Source organism: Sceloporus occidentalis, unplaced genomic scaffold (assembly GCF_023333645.1).
Source record: "Sceloporus occidentalis isolate IW3139 unplaced genomic scaffold, rSceOcc1.0.p SCAF_49, whole genome shotgun sequence".
NCBI lineage: Eukaryota > Metazoa > Chordata > Lepidosauria > Squamata > Phrynosomatidae > Sceloporus > Sceloporus occidentalis.
Window position 1 is genome coordinate 6,941,114 of NW_028317029.1, and position 17,558 is coordinate 6,958,671.

General features: G+C 43.9%; 2 protein-coding genes across 2 annotated transcripts; one reads left to right on the top strand and one right to left on the bottom strand.

Annotated features, from left to right (window-relative positions):
• Nucleotides 1–2,405: 2,405 nt before the first annotated feature.
• Nucleotides 2,406–3,059, bottom strand: LOC149288980 (cyclin-dependent kinase 5 activator 1-like). The gene has a single exon (XM_089491213.1). It carries the CDS (start codon nt 3,057–3,059, stop codon nt 2,406–2,408), a length of 654 nt encoding a protein of 217 aa, XP_089347339.1.
• Nucleotides 3,060–9,264: 6,205 nt separating this feature from the next.
• LOC149288981 (cyclin-dependent kinase 5 activator 1-like) lies at nt 9,265–9,918 on the top strand. The gene has a single exon (XM_089491214.1). It carries the CDS (start codon nt 9,265–9,267, stop codon nt 9,916–9,918), a length of 654 nt encoding a protein of 217 aa, XP_089347340.1.
• Nucleotides 9,919–17,558: the final 7,640 nt, after the last annotated feature.

Sequence of the window (17,558 nt, forward strand, 5' to 3'; positions counted from 1 at the left end):
CTCGCTCATTGCACATAATGCTCCATGGCAACATGCACTAACCTTCGAGGGCCCACTGACAGTCATACTGCCGGTTTGGGGCTAGGGCGACCACATGTTCCGGATCGACTGAGGCACTTTAAGTCCCGGGTCCCAGGCAGCATCAATCTGGGATGAGGGGTCTAAATTGAGGAGTCTACATTAAGGAGGTCTCAGCCAATCAGGGGAGACTTCTCAACTCTCCTGATTGCCTGAGAGGTCAGAAGGCTCTCCTGATAGGCTGAGTTCCTCCTTCACACCAACTCAGAGTAAGCTGCAGCCAGCCCCAGGTATGTTTGACTATGTGTGCAACTGTGTTTGTCAGTGTGTGACTGTGTTTGTTTGTGTGACAGTGTTTGTTTGTGTGACAGTGTTTGTTTGTCACTGTGTTTGTTTGTCACTGTGTTTGTCTGTTTGTGTGACTGTGTGCCCTGTCCCCCCACCTACAGCCCCTGTACTCCCCACTACAGCACCTGCCCCCCACTACAGGATGGGAGGGGGGCCCCACTTTTATATTATTTGCCCAGGGCCCACCAGAGCCTTGAATCGGCCCTGGCCACATGGCTCTCCCAGAATCTGTCCCCCTGGCTGGGATCACTTGGTTTGATCAGGAGATTGCCGGGTGAGCGCTGCTTCTCCTGTTCTCCATGTCAAGACCCGAATTCTCCGGGTCGCGGTAGCGGGGTCCGGACACACTCCACTCCCCGCCCATTTTCCCTTTAAATTGGGGTGTTTCCCTCCGCCGTTGACCTCAGCGGGACCTACAGAGTCTCAACAATGTCAGCTGGGAACTACACAATGCTCCTATGATGCTCAGCCAGCCGAAGGGCTTCCATGAGACTGGTTGGGCAAAAGAGAAATGGTAGTCACGGCTCAAACCCGCTAACCATTCATGTTCAAATAATCATATGTTCTCTCTCACCATCATTCTTTTCCACCTAAAAATTTATATCGCCACCATAAACCCACCAATATGAATATATAATAACACCATGTATGATAACCTCACCCTAGCCCCCTCCCTCCACCTACAGTTTGTATCCCCATAAATATTTTACAATATTATTGCCACAGCCCAAGCCTCCCACCTCCACCTTATACTCCACATAAATATGATATTAGAATATACAACTGTCTCAGTCCCCTCGTCCACATCATACCCTCCACATAAATATAATATTACCGTATATAATTGCTTCACCCCCCACACCTCCACCTAGGGCTGCAACTAACGATTATTTTCATAATCGATTAGTTGGCCGATTATTTTTTTGTTTAATCGATTCATTGGATAAAAAATAAATGTACATTTTTCGTTTATTTAAAATAACTGGATGTTAAAAACAAACAGCAGAATAAAAAACTTTGAGAAAAATGCATTTCTTGTTTTTATTTCTCAACCTGCCCCTCAAGTTATGCACATTTGAGCCCAGGTTTGCCACACTGCCTCCCAGATATGCCTTATACCCCCAGATATGCCACTCCCCCCTCTCCAGACACGCCTTATACCCCCAGATATGCCACTCCCCCCTCTCCAGACACGCCTTATACCCCCAGATATGCCACTCCCCCCTCTCCAGACACGCCTTATACCCCCCTAAATGCCATAGTGCCTTCTGATATGCCTTAAACCCCAGATATGCCACTCTGCCCCCCCAGATTTGCCTTATACCCCCTATATGCCATAGTGCCCTCTGCTATGCCTTAAATCCAAGATATGCCACTCTGCCCCCCAAATATGCTGTATACCCCATATATGCCACTGTGCCATCCTGATATGTTGGGTATTTGCCCGATGTGCCAGATGACCAGACTTGGGGTGGCGAGGCGACTATCAAGATGTCTCTGTGCTTTATCAAAGCATTATGAGGGGCCAGCTCAGCTCATAGCACGGTGTTCATAGCACGCAGTGAATTTGGAGAGGTGAAGCTCACCGATGGGGCTGATATCTGATAAATTCCATTGGTAATTATGTGACAGTAATGGCTGACAGCGTATACAGTGACCGTGGGTGATAAGATATAAACGGCCACACTGAGCGAGTTTCAAATAAATGATGCAAGTTTCAAATAAATCCGCAAAGTAAGTTACAATACGATGAAATATGGGATGTGCTGGAAAGTGAAACACACAGATTAATGTGAAGAAGAGACCTCCGAGGTCCTGGAAGCTCGTGTCTCTCTGTAGCTTTATCTAGTTAGGCTTAATAAAAACACAGCTTCAACCAAAGATTCCATTTTCCCTTTTCAGCTATTAATAGAAATGACTCCTTTTGGGGGTTTTATAATTTTTTTAATCTATAAGTAACTCTATAAGTAAAGCGATGCTGTATCCAGCATTATAAATAACAGAGGAGATGTCATTTCCCTCATCAGTCCGGTCTGTCTTTAGCTCCTCTCCCAGTCGCCTTCAGCCTTCAGATCCGCGAAGGTCTCAGCGAAGTATGCTGGGTCGTTGTAGATGCGCAGCATTTCTCCACTCATTGTTATGGCGACAGCCAGGCATTTACTCCAAAAAGCCTCCTTCACACTGCCTGCAATGAAGACCCCGAAGGGGTATGATGTCCTCGCACCCGTGTAAGAATAGGACACGTACAGGCAGGCCATGAGAGCTGCCTTTAACTCCTGCTTGCTGACCAGACAGCAGGAGACGGCCTCTCTACACACCAAGTAAAGAAAGGTGACGGTAGCTGGTGTTAGGAATGGCTCTGCCTGCCATCCTTGGAGGTAGAGGGCTCTGTCCACATTAACAATCCAGCGCACAGGGTCCATGGGACTGAGAGATGGTATCATAGGACACCTGCCGCAGATAAACCTCCCAAACCAATGCAGCAGCTCGATGGTATCAGCCTGCTCCAGGTCCCGTTGTGATGGTAAATTGTTGGGATCGGGCGCGGTGTTCTGGCCGCTGCTGGTCGGTTCGTTGTCTTCTGGCTGCTGGTTCAAAAACCGAGCCAGAAACCTCTTCGAGGGCGGGTCTGATGTGCTGACCGAGGAGCGCCTCTTGAGCGGTTTCCCTGTCTTTTTCTCCTGAGAAGCCATGTAGTATTTGGCAAAAACAACAAGAAGTTTCAACTGCTAACAGCTGAGAGTTATGCCTGAGATGCACCGGTGAGCTTGTTTTTGAGAGTCACAGAACACTGTGGAGAGTGTAAGCCATTGTTCTACCTCATTACCATGACATCATCATCATTCTATCAGTCTTTATGATCTATGGTGATAGGACATCATGAACACCAGGGACTTCAACTCCTATAGCTATATTTAATAAATAAAGTAAATTTACCTGAGTCCAATGTAATATAAACACAAGTCTAGGATCGACCCTGAGTGCTTCTTCTGCAGACACCATAAAGCTGCTTAACTTAACACATTTCTAACTAAATGCAACATTAGAAACACCATTCATAGTCCTGCTAGATGACCAAACCAATCTTTAATCAAGTAAAGTTGTACCCTGTTTATATATATGTTTATATTGTTTTCTGGGAACACATAAGTGTCATGTGAGCACACACAGATGCTGTTGCCATAGCAGCTGGAAATGTTTCTTAACAGTTTTTGTGTTGTTTTTATGTGGTTACAAAATAAATAAAAGCCACCCGTATACTTAGATGGCCTCAAAACCGGACCCAGGTAGTATTTTCTTTGCATTTTTTTCTTATCATTTTAATTCAAAATATTCCTCATTCCCAAATACCCATAAACTTTGGAAAGATGTGTGCATTTTCTGTTCTCCGTTATAACCATCCCTACAATATTTGTGAGGAAAAAAAACATTAACACTTGTCCGTGAACAGTATTAAAATGTTAATCCTATCGCATAATAAAAGGTAATTTGATGTGTATTCTACTCGCATTATATGAAACGAGGTAATCATCCCTTTAAAAATGCACATGATGGCGTAGCTCCCAATCCTGGTCACTAGATGTCGCTCTTGTCCTATTTATATGAGCCATATGTTCTCCGCAACGTCCAGTGCTGCCCTGCGGTGAAAAGTGGCTTCAAACCTCGTTTAAGGGTTCCTCAAAACTGTATATTTTGTGGGAAAATGTACAATTTAACTAGTATTGCTTATTTTATCGCAATTCAGATATTCCTCTATAGGGTTTATTCACTGAAGAGGTAATATACATGCCAGTTTGCTCGAGAGTTGTGTTTACCTTTAAACAAGTTCATTATAAATTGTGATGGGCTGACACTGGCGAGCTTCTCCTCCAAGACCGGATGAGCTGATGATGATTGCGTTATACATTGTTCAGTTAGCAAGGAAATTATTGGCGCTGGTTCTGCATAATGCGTAGTGAAGCTGGTGAGCTAATATTACAATTTCCTTACAAACTCCCGCTTTAGTGAAGAATCCCATTGATATCACAAACAATTTGCTTCATTGAGGGATGAGATTGCAAAGAAACCAGCCATAAACCAGCCATAACCACAAGCCGTCCAGATGCCCCCTTTGGAGGTCATTTGTTGGTACTGATAGGGTTGCCATGTGGGCATTATTTGTGAGACACATATATATTTCTATATATTTCACATATTGCTGACCAGCAGATGTAAAGTGAAACCCTGCAGTGTGTGGGATGTATAACTGAGTAACTTATTATCCCCAGTGAGTGTATACATCCAACATACTGATACTGATCCATTCTGTTGGTATGGGATCATTTGTACAGTGATGGCTGCTCCATGCGCAGGAGAGCGCCACAAATACTCCAGTTGGATGGTTGAAGAAAACTATGGTACAAACATTTAAAAGAGAGAAGGGGACAGAGTGAGAGAGAAAGAGAGAGAGCGACAGATAATCTACCCTGCCTCACGGGCAGTGGCGACTCTAGAAACAATATATAGGGGGGGCACACAAGATACCACAGTCAAACTGGGGGGGCATTAATAATTTCCACCATTAAATCATACCACTGAAAAAACACACACACACACACATATATATATATATATATATTGCCAAAAGTAATGTGCTATGGAATGATACTTTTGTTATTGGACAATACAATACTTGATCATTCAACATGGGAAGCCTGAAGCCACCATTTAGTACGACTAATCCTTGAAATCCTTTAAACAACACAATACCTTAACTTTTCCACTAAATGATTTCAGGGCCTAATATTAGTCCCTGCTGCCGATATATATAAATATTAGATCCTGCTGCCGATATATAGTGTCATTGTTTTGTGTTAGACACATGTAAATCACAGTTTCAAGGAACACATTCCCTCATACCTTACATTACACCCCAGCTCATAAAGTGCACAATGTCTTTAAAATATATATTATGAGAGTGGCGTGATCATTGTCACAGAGCTGCAGAACACGTGGTGCATTTTTAATTAATTAAACAAATGGTGATTTCTTACCTCATTTTTATGTTCAAAATCCCACTCAATTCCAAAGTCAAATGACTCGTACGTATATCGACATCGCATTATAAAAGGATCTCCACTTCTAAGAAAAATTCTTTCAAAAGCACTTAATAAATATTAATTCCTATACTATTATACATAGCCTTTTCATATTCTGCTTCATTAAAAAAGTATTATTTAAAAAAAAAAAAAAAATTCACATCTTTATTACTTTTACATTTTATTACATTTTCATTTAATCTTTAACTATTTTTAAATAGTTTTAATATTTAGCTATTTTGATGTTTCAGCAAGCAAGGCTTGTTTGCCCTGCATTTCTGATCACTGTGCCTGCGTAGTGGGAGTGAAAGAGTCTGCATTCTGCTTTGTAGGTTTTGCTTAATTTTTGTCCATTACTTGTGGGTCAGGCCTCATTTTGGAGATTCCTGAAATTGTCAAATTTCATTACATTTGCAATTCATACAAATCCGATTCCACAAGTCTGATGTCCGCTCGCCAGCAGGGAGTTACAATGAATGAAATGCTCATAAAGTACGTAACGTAGTTTAATTTGCATTCTTCTTTACTGGGGCTCTCAGGGACAAATAACTGTCCCCTAAAGCAATATATTCTATATGAAATATTTCATAAATCGGAAAGTGTCCCTCCTGAGATGAGATTCTCTCTTTTAAATGTTTGTATCATAGTTTTCTACAACCATCCAACTGGAGTATTTGTGGCGCTCTCCTGCGCATGGAGCAGCCATCACTGTACAAATGATCCCATACCAACAGAATCAGGGCCGGCCGAAGACTTAACGCCGCCTGGGGCGAAGTTTAAAATGCCGCCCCCCCGCCGAGGGGGGGGGGGCGGCATTATCTACCACCCCCCACCGGTACTTACCCTTAAACAGTCCTGCGGCGAGTCTCCCTGTGCTGCCACGGTGCCGGCTTGTAATGCTGAGCGCCGGAAATTCACGTCACTTCCGGCGCTCTGCATTACAAGCCGGCACAGAGACCGAACAGGGAAACTCGCCGCAGAGGAGAGAGAGAGGGGCGCCGAGCGGGTAAGCGAAAACCACTCGGTGCCCCTCTCTCTCTCCTCCGCTTCAAAAAAAACAAAAAAAAAACTGCTTGGGGCGGCAAAGTGCCGCCCCTTCTGAAGTGCCGCCTGGGGCCAGTCGGCTCCATTGTAGGGCCGGCCCTGAACAGAATGGATCAGTATCAGCAAATGTAAAGTGCTACCCTGCAGTATGTGGGATGTATACACTCACCGAGGCCAATCAGTTACTCAGTTATACATCCCATACACTGCAGGGTTTCACTTTACATCTGCTGGTCAGCAATATGTGACATATATAGAAATATATATGTGTCTCACAAATAATGCCTACGTGGCAACCCTATCAGTACCAACAAATGTTTGTAAGGAAATTGTAATATTAGCTCTCCAGCTTCACTACGCATTATGAAGAACCAGCGCCAATAATTTCCTTGCTAACTGAACAATGTATAACGCAATCATCATCAGCTCATCTGCTCTTGAAGGAGAAGCTCGCCAGTGTCAGCCCTTCACAATCAGGGCCGGCCCTACAATAGAGCAGAGTGGGGCAATTGCCTCAGGCGGCACTTTTGAAGAGGGGGCACTTTGCCGCCCCAAGCACTTTTTTTTTTTAGCGGAGGAGAGAGAGCAGTGCCGAGGGGTTTTTGCTTACCAAGTTGTGAGTACCCACTCAGCGCCCCTCTCTCCTCTGCGAGCCCTCTAGCTCGGTCTCGGTGCCGGCTTGTAATGCTGAGCGCCGGAAGTGACGTCAATTTCCGGCGCTAAGCATTACAAGCCGGCACCGTGGCAGAGCAGGCAGACTCGCCGCAGGATTGTTTAAAGGTAAGTACAAAGGGGAGGGGGGACAGGGTAGATAATAGGGAGGGTAGATAATAAGGAGGGAGGGTAGATAATGGCGTTGGCGAAGTTTTAAATGCCGCCCCAGGCGGCATTATGTCTTGGGCCGGCCCTGTTCACAATGTATAATGAACTTGTTTAAAGGTAAACACAACTCTCCAGCAAACTGGCACGTATATTACCTCTTCAGTGAATAAACCCTATAAAGGAATATCTGAATTACGATAAAATAAGCAATACTAGTTAAATTGTACATTTTCCCACAAAATGTACAATTTTGAGGACCCCTCATCCAGTACTGGATGTTGCGGAGAACATATGGCTCATATAAATAGGACAAGAGCGACATCTAGTGACCAGGATTGGGATCTACACCATCATGTTCATTTTTAAAGGGAAGATTAACTCGTTTCATATAATTATTATTATTATTATTATTATTATTATTATTATCCTTTATTTATATAGCGCCAACAGTTTACGCAGCGCTTAATACAATACATAAATTCAAGGGATATGACAAGACAAGAATTGACAGACTAAGACAAACCGATACATTTGGTGGAGAGAGCCCTGCTCGCAAGCTTACAATCTTGAGGGAATGGGGTGACAAACATAAGGAACAGAGAAAGGGTGAGAGGTATTGTGGGGGTTGTATCGATGACAAGGAAGTTCTAGCAGCTAAGATGGTATGCTTCTCTGAAGAAGTGGGTTTTTAGATGTTTCTTGAAAGTTGGGAGGGAGGGAGAATGCTGAAGGTTCCTTGGGAGTAGATTCCAGAGATATGGGGCAGCTCGAGTGAAATCTTGTAGACGGGAAAAGGAAGAGGTGATGAGTGAGGAGGAGAGCCTTAGCCCATGGGAGGAACGTAGGGATCGAGTAGGAGAGTATTTGCTAATGAGGTCAGAAATGTACGGAGGAGCAGTATTATGGATGGCCTTATATGTCAGTACCAGGATCTTAAATTTAATTCTAAAGGTAATTGGGAGCCAGTGGAGGGTTTCACAGAGGGGGGAAGCAGAAGAGGAGCGACGTGCAAGGAAGATGAGCCTAGCAGCGGCATTTAGGATAGACTGTAGAGGAGAGAGTCGAGACAGTGGAGTGCCAACCAGAAGAGTGTTGCAGTAGTCAAGACGGGAAATGATAAGGGAATGAACGAGGGTTTTTGTGGATTCTTGGGTGAGGAATGGGCGGATACGAGAGATGTTTTTTAGGTTCAAGCGGCGAGGGACTGAATGTTCTAATGCTAGTAGAATACACATCAAATTACCTTTTATTATGTGATAGGATTAACATTTTAATACTGTTCACGGACAAGTGTTAATGTTTTTTTTCCTCACAAATATTGTAGGGATGGTTATAACGGAGAACAGAAAATGCACACATCTACTCTTTTTCCAAATTCAAAACCAGATTGTTTGGGAATGATGAATATTTTGAAGTAAAATGATAAGAAAAAACAAAACAAAATAATACCTGGGGCCGGTTTTGAGGCCATCTAAGTATACGGGTGGCTTTTATTGATTAAAAAAACAGTTATGTGTTCCCAGAAAACAATATAAACAAGGCAAAATTGTATTTGATTAAAGATTGGTTTAGTCATCTAGCAGGGTTAGGAATGGTGTTTCTAATGCTGCGTTTAGTTAGAAATGTGTTAAGTTAAGCAGCTTTATGGTGTCTGCAGAAGAAGCACTCAGGGTCGATCCTAGACTTGTGTTTATATTACATTGGATTCAGGTAAATTTACTTTATTTATTGAATATAGCTATAGGAGTTGAAGTCCCTGGTGTTCATGATGTCCTATCACCATAGATCATAAAGACTGATAGAATGATGATGATGTCATGGTAATGAGGTAGAACAATGGCTTACACTCTCCACAGTGTTCTGTTACTCTCAAAAACAAGCTCACCGGTGCATCTCAGGCATAACTCTCAGCTGTTAGCAGTCGAAACTTCTTGTTGTTTTTCCCAAATATTACATGGCTTCTCAGGAGAAAAAGACAGGGAAACCGCTCAAGAGGCGCTCCTCGGTCAGCACATCAGACCCGCCCTCGAAGAGGTTTCTGGCTCGGTTTTTGAACCAGCAGCCAGAAGACAACGAACCGACCAGCAGCGGCCAGAACACCGCGCCCGATCCCAACAATTTACCATCACAACGGGACCTGGAGCAGGCTGATACCATCGAGCTGCTGCATTGGTTTGGGAGATTTATCTGCGGCAGGTGTCCTATGATACCATCTCTCAGTCCCATGGACCCTGTGCGCTGGATTGTTAATGTGGACAGAGCCCTCTACCTCCAAGGATGGCAGGCAGAGCCATTCCTAACACCAGCTACCGTCACCTTTCTTTACTTGGTGTGTAGAGAGGCCGTCTCCTGCTGTCTGGTCAGCAAGCAGGAGTTAAAGGCAGCTCTCATGGCCTGCCTGTACGTGTCCTATTCTTACACGGGTGCGAGGACATCATACCCCTTCGGGGTCTTCATTGCAGGCAGTGTGAAGGAGGCTTTTTGGAGTAAATGCCTGGCTGTCGCCATAACAATGAGTGGAGAAATGCTGCGCATCTACAACGACCCAGCATACTTCGCTGAGACCTTCGCGGATCTGAAGGCTGAAGGCGACTGGGAGAGGAGCTAAAGACAGACCGGACTGATGAGGGAAATGACATCTCCTCTGTTATTTATAATGCTGGATACAGCATCGCTTTACTTATAGAGTTACTTATAGATTAAAAAAATTATAAAACCCCCAAAAGGAGTCATTTCTATTAATAGCTGAAAAGGGAAAATAGAATCTTTGGTTGAAGCTGTGTTTTTATTAAGCCTAACTAGATAAAGCTACAGAGAGACATGAGCTTCCAGGACCTCGGAGGTCTCTTCTTCAGAAGGAAGTTTCCATAGGTGATTGAACACATTAACCAACAGAAATTGGGGCGCATGTACATATGGGAAAAGAATAAACAATAATAGTGTGATATTGTAAATAAATACGGAGTGTTGTGTATTATGAAAATCACTCACAAACACCCGTAGTAAGTCAGGCCCATCAAAGAATTTTGCTAAAAATCCCTTTAATTGCTTCTTTGAAATCTATAAAACAAATGGAATCCGAATGGTGCCGTATCCTGATATAGATGATAGTATATAATTAGAAAGCACTTACAGAAAACTGTAGCGTAACGCGAATGTTCTGGAGGTACGCCCGATGGTGAAAAGAGTCCGGAGATGGTACGGATAAAAGTCCAAAGGATGCAGTTTCTCGACGCGTTTCTCCAGTGCTGTTCTGGCTTCTTCAGTCGAATCGGTCAATAGTCCGTGTAGTAGACATAAAATAAAAGCTGCTCTCTGTGTTCTCTTATGGCATCCGATCGATTTTTAAATCTTTACTAATGGGGAACTTCCTGATATTGCGTCCTGACGTACGGCTTGCAGGAGATGGGTTCATTATTTGGGCTTCCCGACATTGCTGCGCGACGTAGATAATACGGAGGGCAGCGTCATGCCGTACAACAGCGTCCATATAGCGGGCGGAGAGCGAACCACGAAGTTAAAGCCCCCCAACCACAGAAGCGCTCTGGGAGCCCCTCCTCTCCGTAATCAGCTGGATTAGCCGTACAAATGAGCTCAAAAACACGTGGAGCGAGTCTTCGTCTCGATCGCCTCATCGGCAGTACGGATTCCCCGTATATCGGACATATGTATGAATGGAAAGGGGGTCACCCGGGAAAAACACAAACAGTCACTAAATAAAATCACAAAAATATAAAATTTACGAAATATGTAAATGAGGTATATACATGGTATCATTTGATACGGGGAAATGGTAGGATTATCTGCAGGGGCGTACCTAGAGTATTTGGCACCCGGGGCGGATCCTGTAAGTGGCAACCCCCCCCCCCCAAATGTAAAGACATCTACAAAATTATGTTGGCAAGAATATTTATTGCACCAATTTGTAAACTGTATGTCAACTGTAACCAACAAGAAATCTGAAAAAATAAATTAATAACTTATAAGTAAAATAAATACGTTTAAATAACATTTACTGAACATATAATAGTGCTTTCTTTAATAACTCCAAAAAAACAGCGTCCACATTGCCCACATAGAACCTGACCAGCACCCAAATTACACACACATAGGACGTGCCATCTTTGCCCCCAAACAGCCCAGCATGAGTCAGCATTGTTCCCAAACAGCCGAGTGTACGCCATCTTTGTCCCATGAACACGCTACCTGTGCCATCTTTGTCCCATAAACACCCTGCCTGTGCCATTTTTGTCCCATAAACACCCTGCTTATACCATCTTTGCCTTTTTGACAAATCAACTATACACCTATGATTAACACAAACACTTTTACAGTCACTCATTAATTCACTTTCATTCACACAATAATTTATTCTTTCACACAAATTATTTACACATATTCATTGATGCATTCTCACAAATTCATTAATTCTCTCACTCATTCAAACAATTCATCCACACATTAATCCATTCATTTTCGCTCTCTCATTCTGACTCTTTATTTCAATATTCTTGCTACCCTCCTTTCTCCCTATCTACCCATTCTCACCCCCTTCTGCCCTATCTACCCTTTTTCACTCCCACCTCCCTATCTACCCCCTATCCCCCCGTCTCACTCCCTTCTCCCTATCTACCCCCTCCTAACTATCTACCCTCTCCCCCCTTTGAAGTTCACTTACCTTTCAGGAGTCCTGCGGTGGGGGTGCAAGGCCTCTGTCTCCCAGCTCTGCCACTGTATGGAACAGCATAGAGTGATGGGAGTTATGATGTACTTTAGAGCATAATTATAAAATGAAAAAGACATTGGAAATGGTACAGCATAACACCCATCACTCTCACACATTTACCAATCCACACTTACCAATCCACACTTACCAATCCACATTTACCATTCCCCAGATTCCACATACCAATCCACACATACCAATCCACAGATTCCACACATACCAATCCACAGATTCCACACTTACCAATCCACATTTACCAATCCACAGATTCCACACATACCAATCTACACTAACCAATCCACATTTACCAATCCACAGATTCCACACATACCAATCCACTCTGTCACTCTCACTGAATGATTTCCTACCCTTCCTCTTTTCTTCCTCTTCGCTCCTCTTCTTCTGTCTTCTTCCGGTTCAGAGGGAACGGACGACGGTGGGCGCGGCTTCAGTGTTGTGCGCCGGGATCTGACAACAAACCCCGGCGCACAGCAGCAGTTGCCGCGCGGATGGCGAGGGAGCGATATCGGAGGTCTTTAACAGACCTCCGGCTCCCTTGAGTGATTTTAAAGACCTCCAATACCGCTCGTTTACGAGGCTTCTCCTCCAGCGGCGGACATTACTGTCCGTCTCTGGAGGGGTGCCGGATGCCAGCAAGTTGACACCACACTGATGAGCGGCACCCGGTGCGGACCGCCGCCCACTAGGTATGCTACTGATTATATGTATACTAATAAAAATTGTACCATACAAATACATAAAATGATAAAGTTGCTTAGTGTCTATTTTTTATATTTGAAGAGGAAACACCTTCTGTACTATGAGAGAGTGATATATATCTTATATATGTATATTGTATATTTCTAATTGTTAAGGAAGGTAGATAACAGAGTAGGGACAGTGTATATGGTGCGTGGAAATAACGCTTCCTCCCAGGGCCGGCCCAAGGCAAAATGCCGCCTGGGGAGAATTTGAAAATGCCGCCCCCCCCCATATCTACCCTTCCTCTCCCTCCGTCCCTGCCTCCCCCCCCCATTATCTACCCTTCCTCTCCCTCCGTCCCTGCCCCCCCCTTGTACTTACCTTTCAGCAGTCCTGCGGCGAGTCTCCCTGTTCGGTCTCGGTGCCGGCTTGTAATGCTGAGCGCCGGAAATCTTCTGGCACTCAGCATTACAAGCCGGCACCAAGACCGAACAGGAAGACTCGCCGCAGAGGAGGGAGAGAGGGGCGCCGAGTGGGTACTGACAGCTTGGTAAGCGAAAACCACTCGGCGCCCCTTTCTCTCTCTTTCGCTTTAAAAAAAAAAAAAAGGGGCTTCAAAAGTGCCGCCCCTTCAAAAGTGCCACCTGGAGCGGTTGCCCCACTCGGCTCCATTGTCGGGCCGGCCCTGCTTCCTCCAGAGAAGTGGAAATAAAAATAAAATTGAAACATATGGACCTGGTTTGAGTTTATTTAAATAAATATCCAAATGTGTACTATGTCATTATTCAGCTTATAAATGCCAAGATACCGAGTTCTGTATTTAGAGCTCCTTTTTTATATGTTTGGAATCTGTAGATCCATTCCGTCTCCCTCTTAGAGAGTTCTTGTTTGATATCTCCACCTCACCAATGTGCTAGTACTAGATCCATTCCCATTATCTGAAAATGAAAAGAGGTTACAGGTGCGACGTATATATATTGAGTTCCACATTTACATTCAAATAGATAAATTAAATTTTTTGACTTACAGTGAATGACATGTCTAATGGTATATTCTTTTCCTGTCATTACATTTAAAGGATGTCATTTTCTTTTTGTTACATGTTGTACATATTTTACATTTCCCGCATCTATGAAAACCTGGAGTTTTTTTTAGATAAAAAGTGGTCATTTGTTATTTTTTCCATGTTAGGTAAGGCGCTTGGGATTTTGTAGATAAGATTATAGATTAGGTGTCTCGGGAAGGTGATATATCCATACATTATCTTGTTGTAGAATAGGCCAGCATTTATTATGTCGAACGCTTTATCGTTAGATTTGGTTAAAAATGAAAACTCAAGTTCTTTGTTTATTTCTGCTCCCTGTTACATAAGAAATCTCCCCTCTTCTTTTTCTCAATTGACCTAAAGCTGTTTACCCAAAGTTCTTTGGGGTAGTTCCTGTCCTCCAACTTTTTTAATAGTCGTTTACACTGGACAGTGTAGTCTCTGTCGTCCGTACAATTTCTGAGGATACGTGCTACTTGTCTCTTTGGTATATTTTATTTTAAATAAAGTGAGATATAGAAAATTAATTTGATTGTTGTTGATACATGATGTGAATTTTAAATTGTGTTGATTGTGATTACCGTAAGTGATGAATTGATGCAAACCCTCTACAGGTCCTTGCCAAATGACCAAGATGTCATCAATGTAGAAAACCAGATTCTCACCAAAAGGGTTGTTGGACCAGATGTAATCGGCTTCCCAATCTGCCACATATAAATTTGCATAACTTGGTGCAAATCTGGTTCCCATAGCGGTGCCACATAACTGCAAATAAAAATGGTGATCAAACCAAAAATAATTGTGTGTGAGAATGAAGTTGATACATTCTATTATAAATTGATTCTGTAATGAATCCATGTGGATATCTTTTTGAAGAACCTTCCTAATGGCTTCTACACCCTGGAATGACCGTATACAGGGATGCAACGTCTATCGTGGCCCAAATGTAATCGGTAGACCATTTGATGTCTTTTAGAATATCGAGAATGTGTTTTGTATCCTGGATATATGATTTTTGCAGAAATCAATGTGTTGAGACTTATTACTAGACTTGTGCATTCGTCTTCGGGCGAACATGAAAACGAACACGAAGAGTGCGTTTTTGTGTTCGTTCCGAGGACACCCCGAAGAGAAGACAGCGTCTACCACTCTCCCCGGTCCCTTCCCCTTCTAACTTACCTTGGCATCGCGGCAGTTCACGGAAGTGGAAATCCGCAGGTTCACCGTCACGGGTTACAGGGCAGTGCGAATGAGCCTATTGGTCGCTTACAGGGACCTCCTCTGGCATCAACCAATTGGTTGATGCCAGAGGAAGACCCTGCAGGTGACCAATAGGCTCACTTTGTAACCCCTGACAGCGAACCTATGGATTTCCATAGGTTAAAGGGCCGTGCAAGCGACCAATAGGCTCACTCGCACAGCCCCTTAACCCCTTAAGGTGCAACAAGTGCACCAGGAGCCTAAAAGTCTTTACGAGCGACCAACAGAGTCGCTCGTACAGACTTTAAAAAGTTAACCCCTAATGAAGCAACTTGTCTGGCAGATCCCACTGGTCTCCCTGTTCTATCATTTATTAACTGATAGAACAGGGAGACCAGTGGGATCTGCAGGGTAAGTTGCAGCAGTAGCGTACCTAGCGGGGGGCGGGGGGGGGCGGTCCGCCCCAGGTGCCGCTGATCAGGGGGGTGCCAACTTGCCGGCACCTGGCACCCCTCCAGAGACGGACAGTAATGTCCGCCGCTGGAGGAGAAGGCTCGCAAGGGAGCGGTATCGGAGGTCTTTAACAGACCTCCGGCTCCCTTGAGTGATTTTAAGCCGGAGGTGTTAAAGACCTCCGATACCGCTCCCTTGCGATCAACGCGGCAACTGCTGCTGTGCGCCGGGGTTTGTTGTCAGATCCCGGCGCACAACACTGAAGCCGCGCCCACCGCCGTCCGTGCCCTCTGACCCGGAAGAAGACAGAAGAAGAGGAGCGAAGAAGACAGAAGAAGAGGAGCGAAGAGGAAGATAAGGAGCTGACTGCTGTAAGAAGAAAAGAGGAAAGGTAGTAAATCATTCAGTGAGAGTGGATTGGAATCTGTGGATTGGTATATGTGGATTGGTAAGTGTGGATTGGTATGTGTGGAATCTGTGGATTGGTAAATGTGGATTGGTAAATGTGGATTGGTATGTGTGGAATGTGTGGATTGGTATGTGTGGAATGTGTGGATTGGTATGTGTGGAATCTGTGGATTGTTATGTGTGGAATCTGTGGATTGGTATGTGTGGAATGTGTGGATTGGTAAATGTGTGAGAGTGATGGGTGTTATGCTGTACCATTTCCAATGTCTTTTTCATTATATAATTATGCTCTAAAGTACATCATAACTCCCATCACTCTATACTGTTCCATACAGTGGCAGAGCTGGGAGACAGAGGCCTTGCACCCCCACCGCAGGACTCCTGAAAGGTAAGTGAACTTCAAAGGGGGGAGAGGGTAGATAGTTAGGGGGGGTAGATAGGGAGAAGGGAGTGAAACGGGGGGATAGGGCAGAAGGGGGTGAGAATGGGTAGATAGGGAGAAAGGAGGGTAGCAAGAATATTGAAATAAAGAGTCAGAATAAGAGAGCAAAAATGAATGGATTAATGTGTGGATGAATTGAGTGAGAGAATTAATGAATTTGTGAGAATGCATCAATGAATATGTGTAAATAATTTGTGTGAAAGAATAAATGATTGTGTGAATGAATTGTGTGAATGAAAGTGAATTAGTGAGTGACTGTAAAAGTGTTTGTGTTAATCATAGGTGTATAGTTGATTTGTCAAAAAGGCAAAGATGATATAAGCAGGGTGTTTATGGGACAAAGATGGCACAGGTAGCGTGTTCATGGGACAAAGATGGCACAGGTAGCGTGTTCATGGGACAAAGATGGCGTACACTCTGTTGTTTGGGAACAATGCTGACTCATGCTGGGCTGTTTGGGGGCAAAGATGGCACGTCCAATGTGTGTAATTTGGGTGCTGGTCAGGTTCTATGTGGGCAATGTGGACACTGTTTTTTTGGAGTTATTAAAGAAAGCACTATTATATGTTCAGTAAATGTTATTTAAACGTATTTATTTTACTTATAAGTTATTAATTTATTTTTTCAGATTTCTTGTTGTTTACAGTTGAAATACAGTTTACAAATTGGTTCAATAAATATTCTTAACATAATTTTGTAGATGTCTTTACATTTGGGGGGGGGGGGTTTGCCACTTACAGGATCCGCCCCGGGTGCCAAATACTCTAGGTACGCCCCTGAGTTGCAGCATTGGGGTTTTAAAAGTCTGTACAAGCGACTCTGTTGGTCGCTCGTACAGACTTTTAAAACCGCAACGCTGCAACTTACCCGGCACATCCCACTGGTCTCCCTGTTCTATCAGTTAAATGTCCGTACGAACGACCAATAAAGTCGCTTGTACGGACATTTAACTGATAGAACAGGGAGACCAGTGGGATGTGCCAGGTAAGTTACAGCACCAGGAGCCTAAAAGTCTGTACGAGCGACCAACAAAGTCGCTCGTACAGACTTTTAAAACCCCAATGCTGCAACTTACCCTGCAGATCCCACTGGTCTCCCTGTTCTATCAGTTAATAAATGATAGAACAGGGAGACCAATGGTGTCTGCTGGACAAGTTACGGCACCAGGAGTTTAACAGTCTGTACGTCACCCCCTGCTGACGACCAATAGAGTTGCTCATAGGGACATTTAAACTCCTGGCGCCAGAGCTGCTGCGGTACACGTTAACCCCG

Excerpts from the sequence above, each read along its gene's own strand:
- LOC149288980 (XM_089491213.1), bottom strand. The coding sequence starts at position 3,059 with ATGGCTTCTCAGGAGAAAAAGACAGGGAAACCGCTCAAGAGGCGCTCC.
- LOC149288981 (XM_089491214.1), top strand. The coding sequence starts at position 9,265 with ATGGCTTCTCAGGAGAAAAAGACAGGGAAACCGCTCAAGAGGCGCTCC.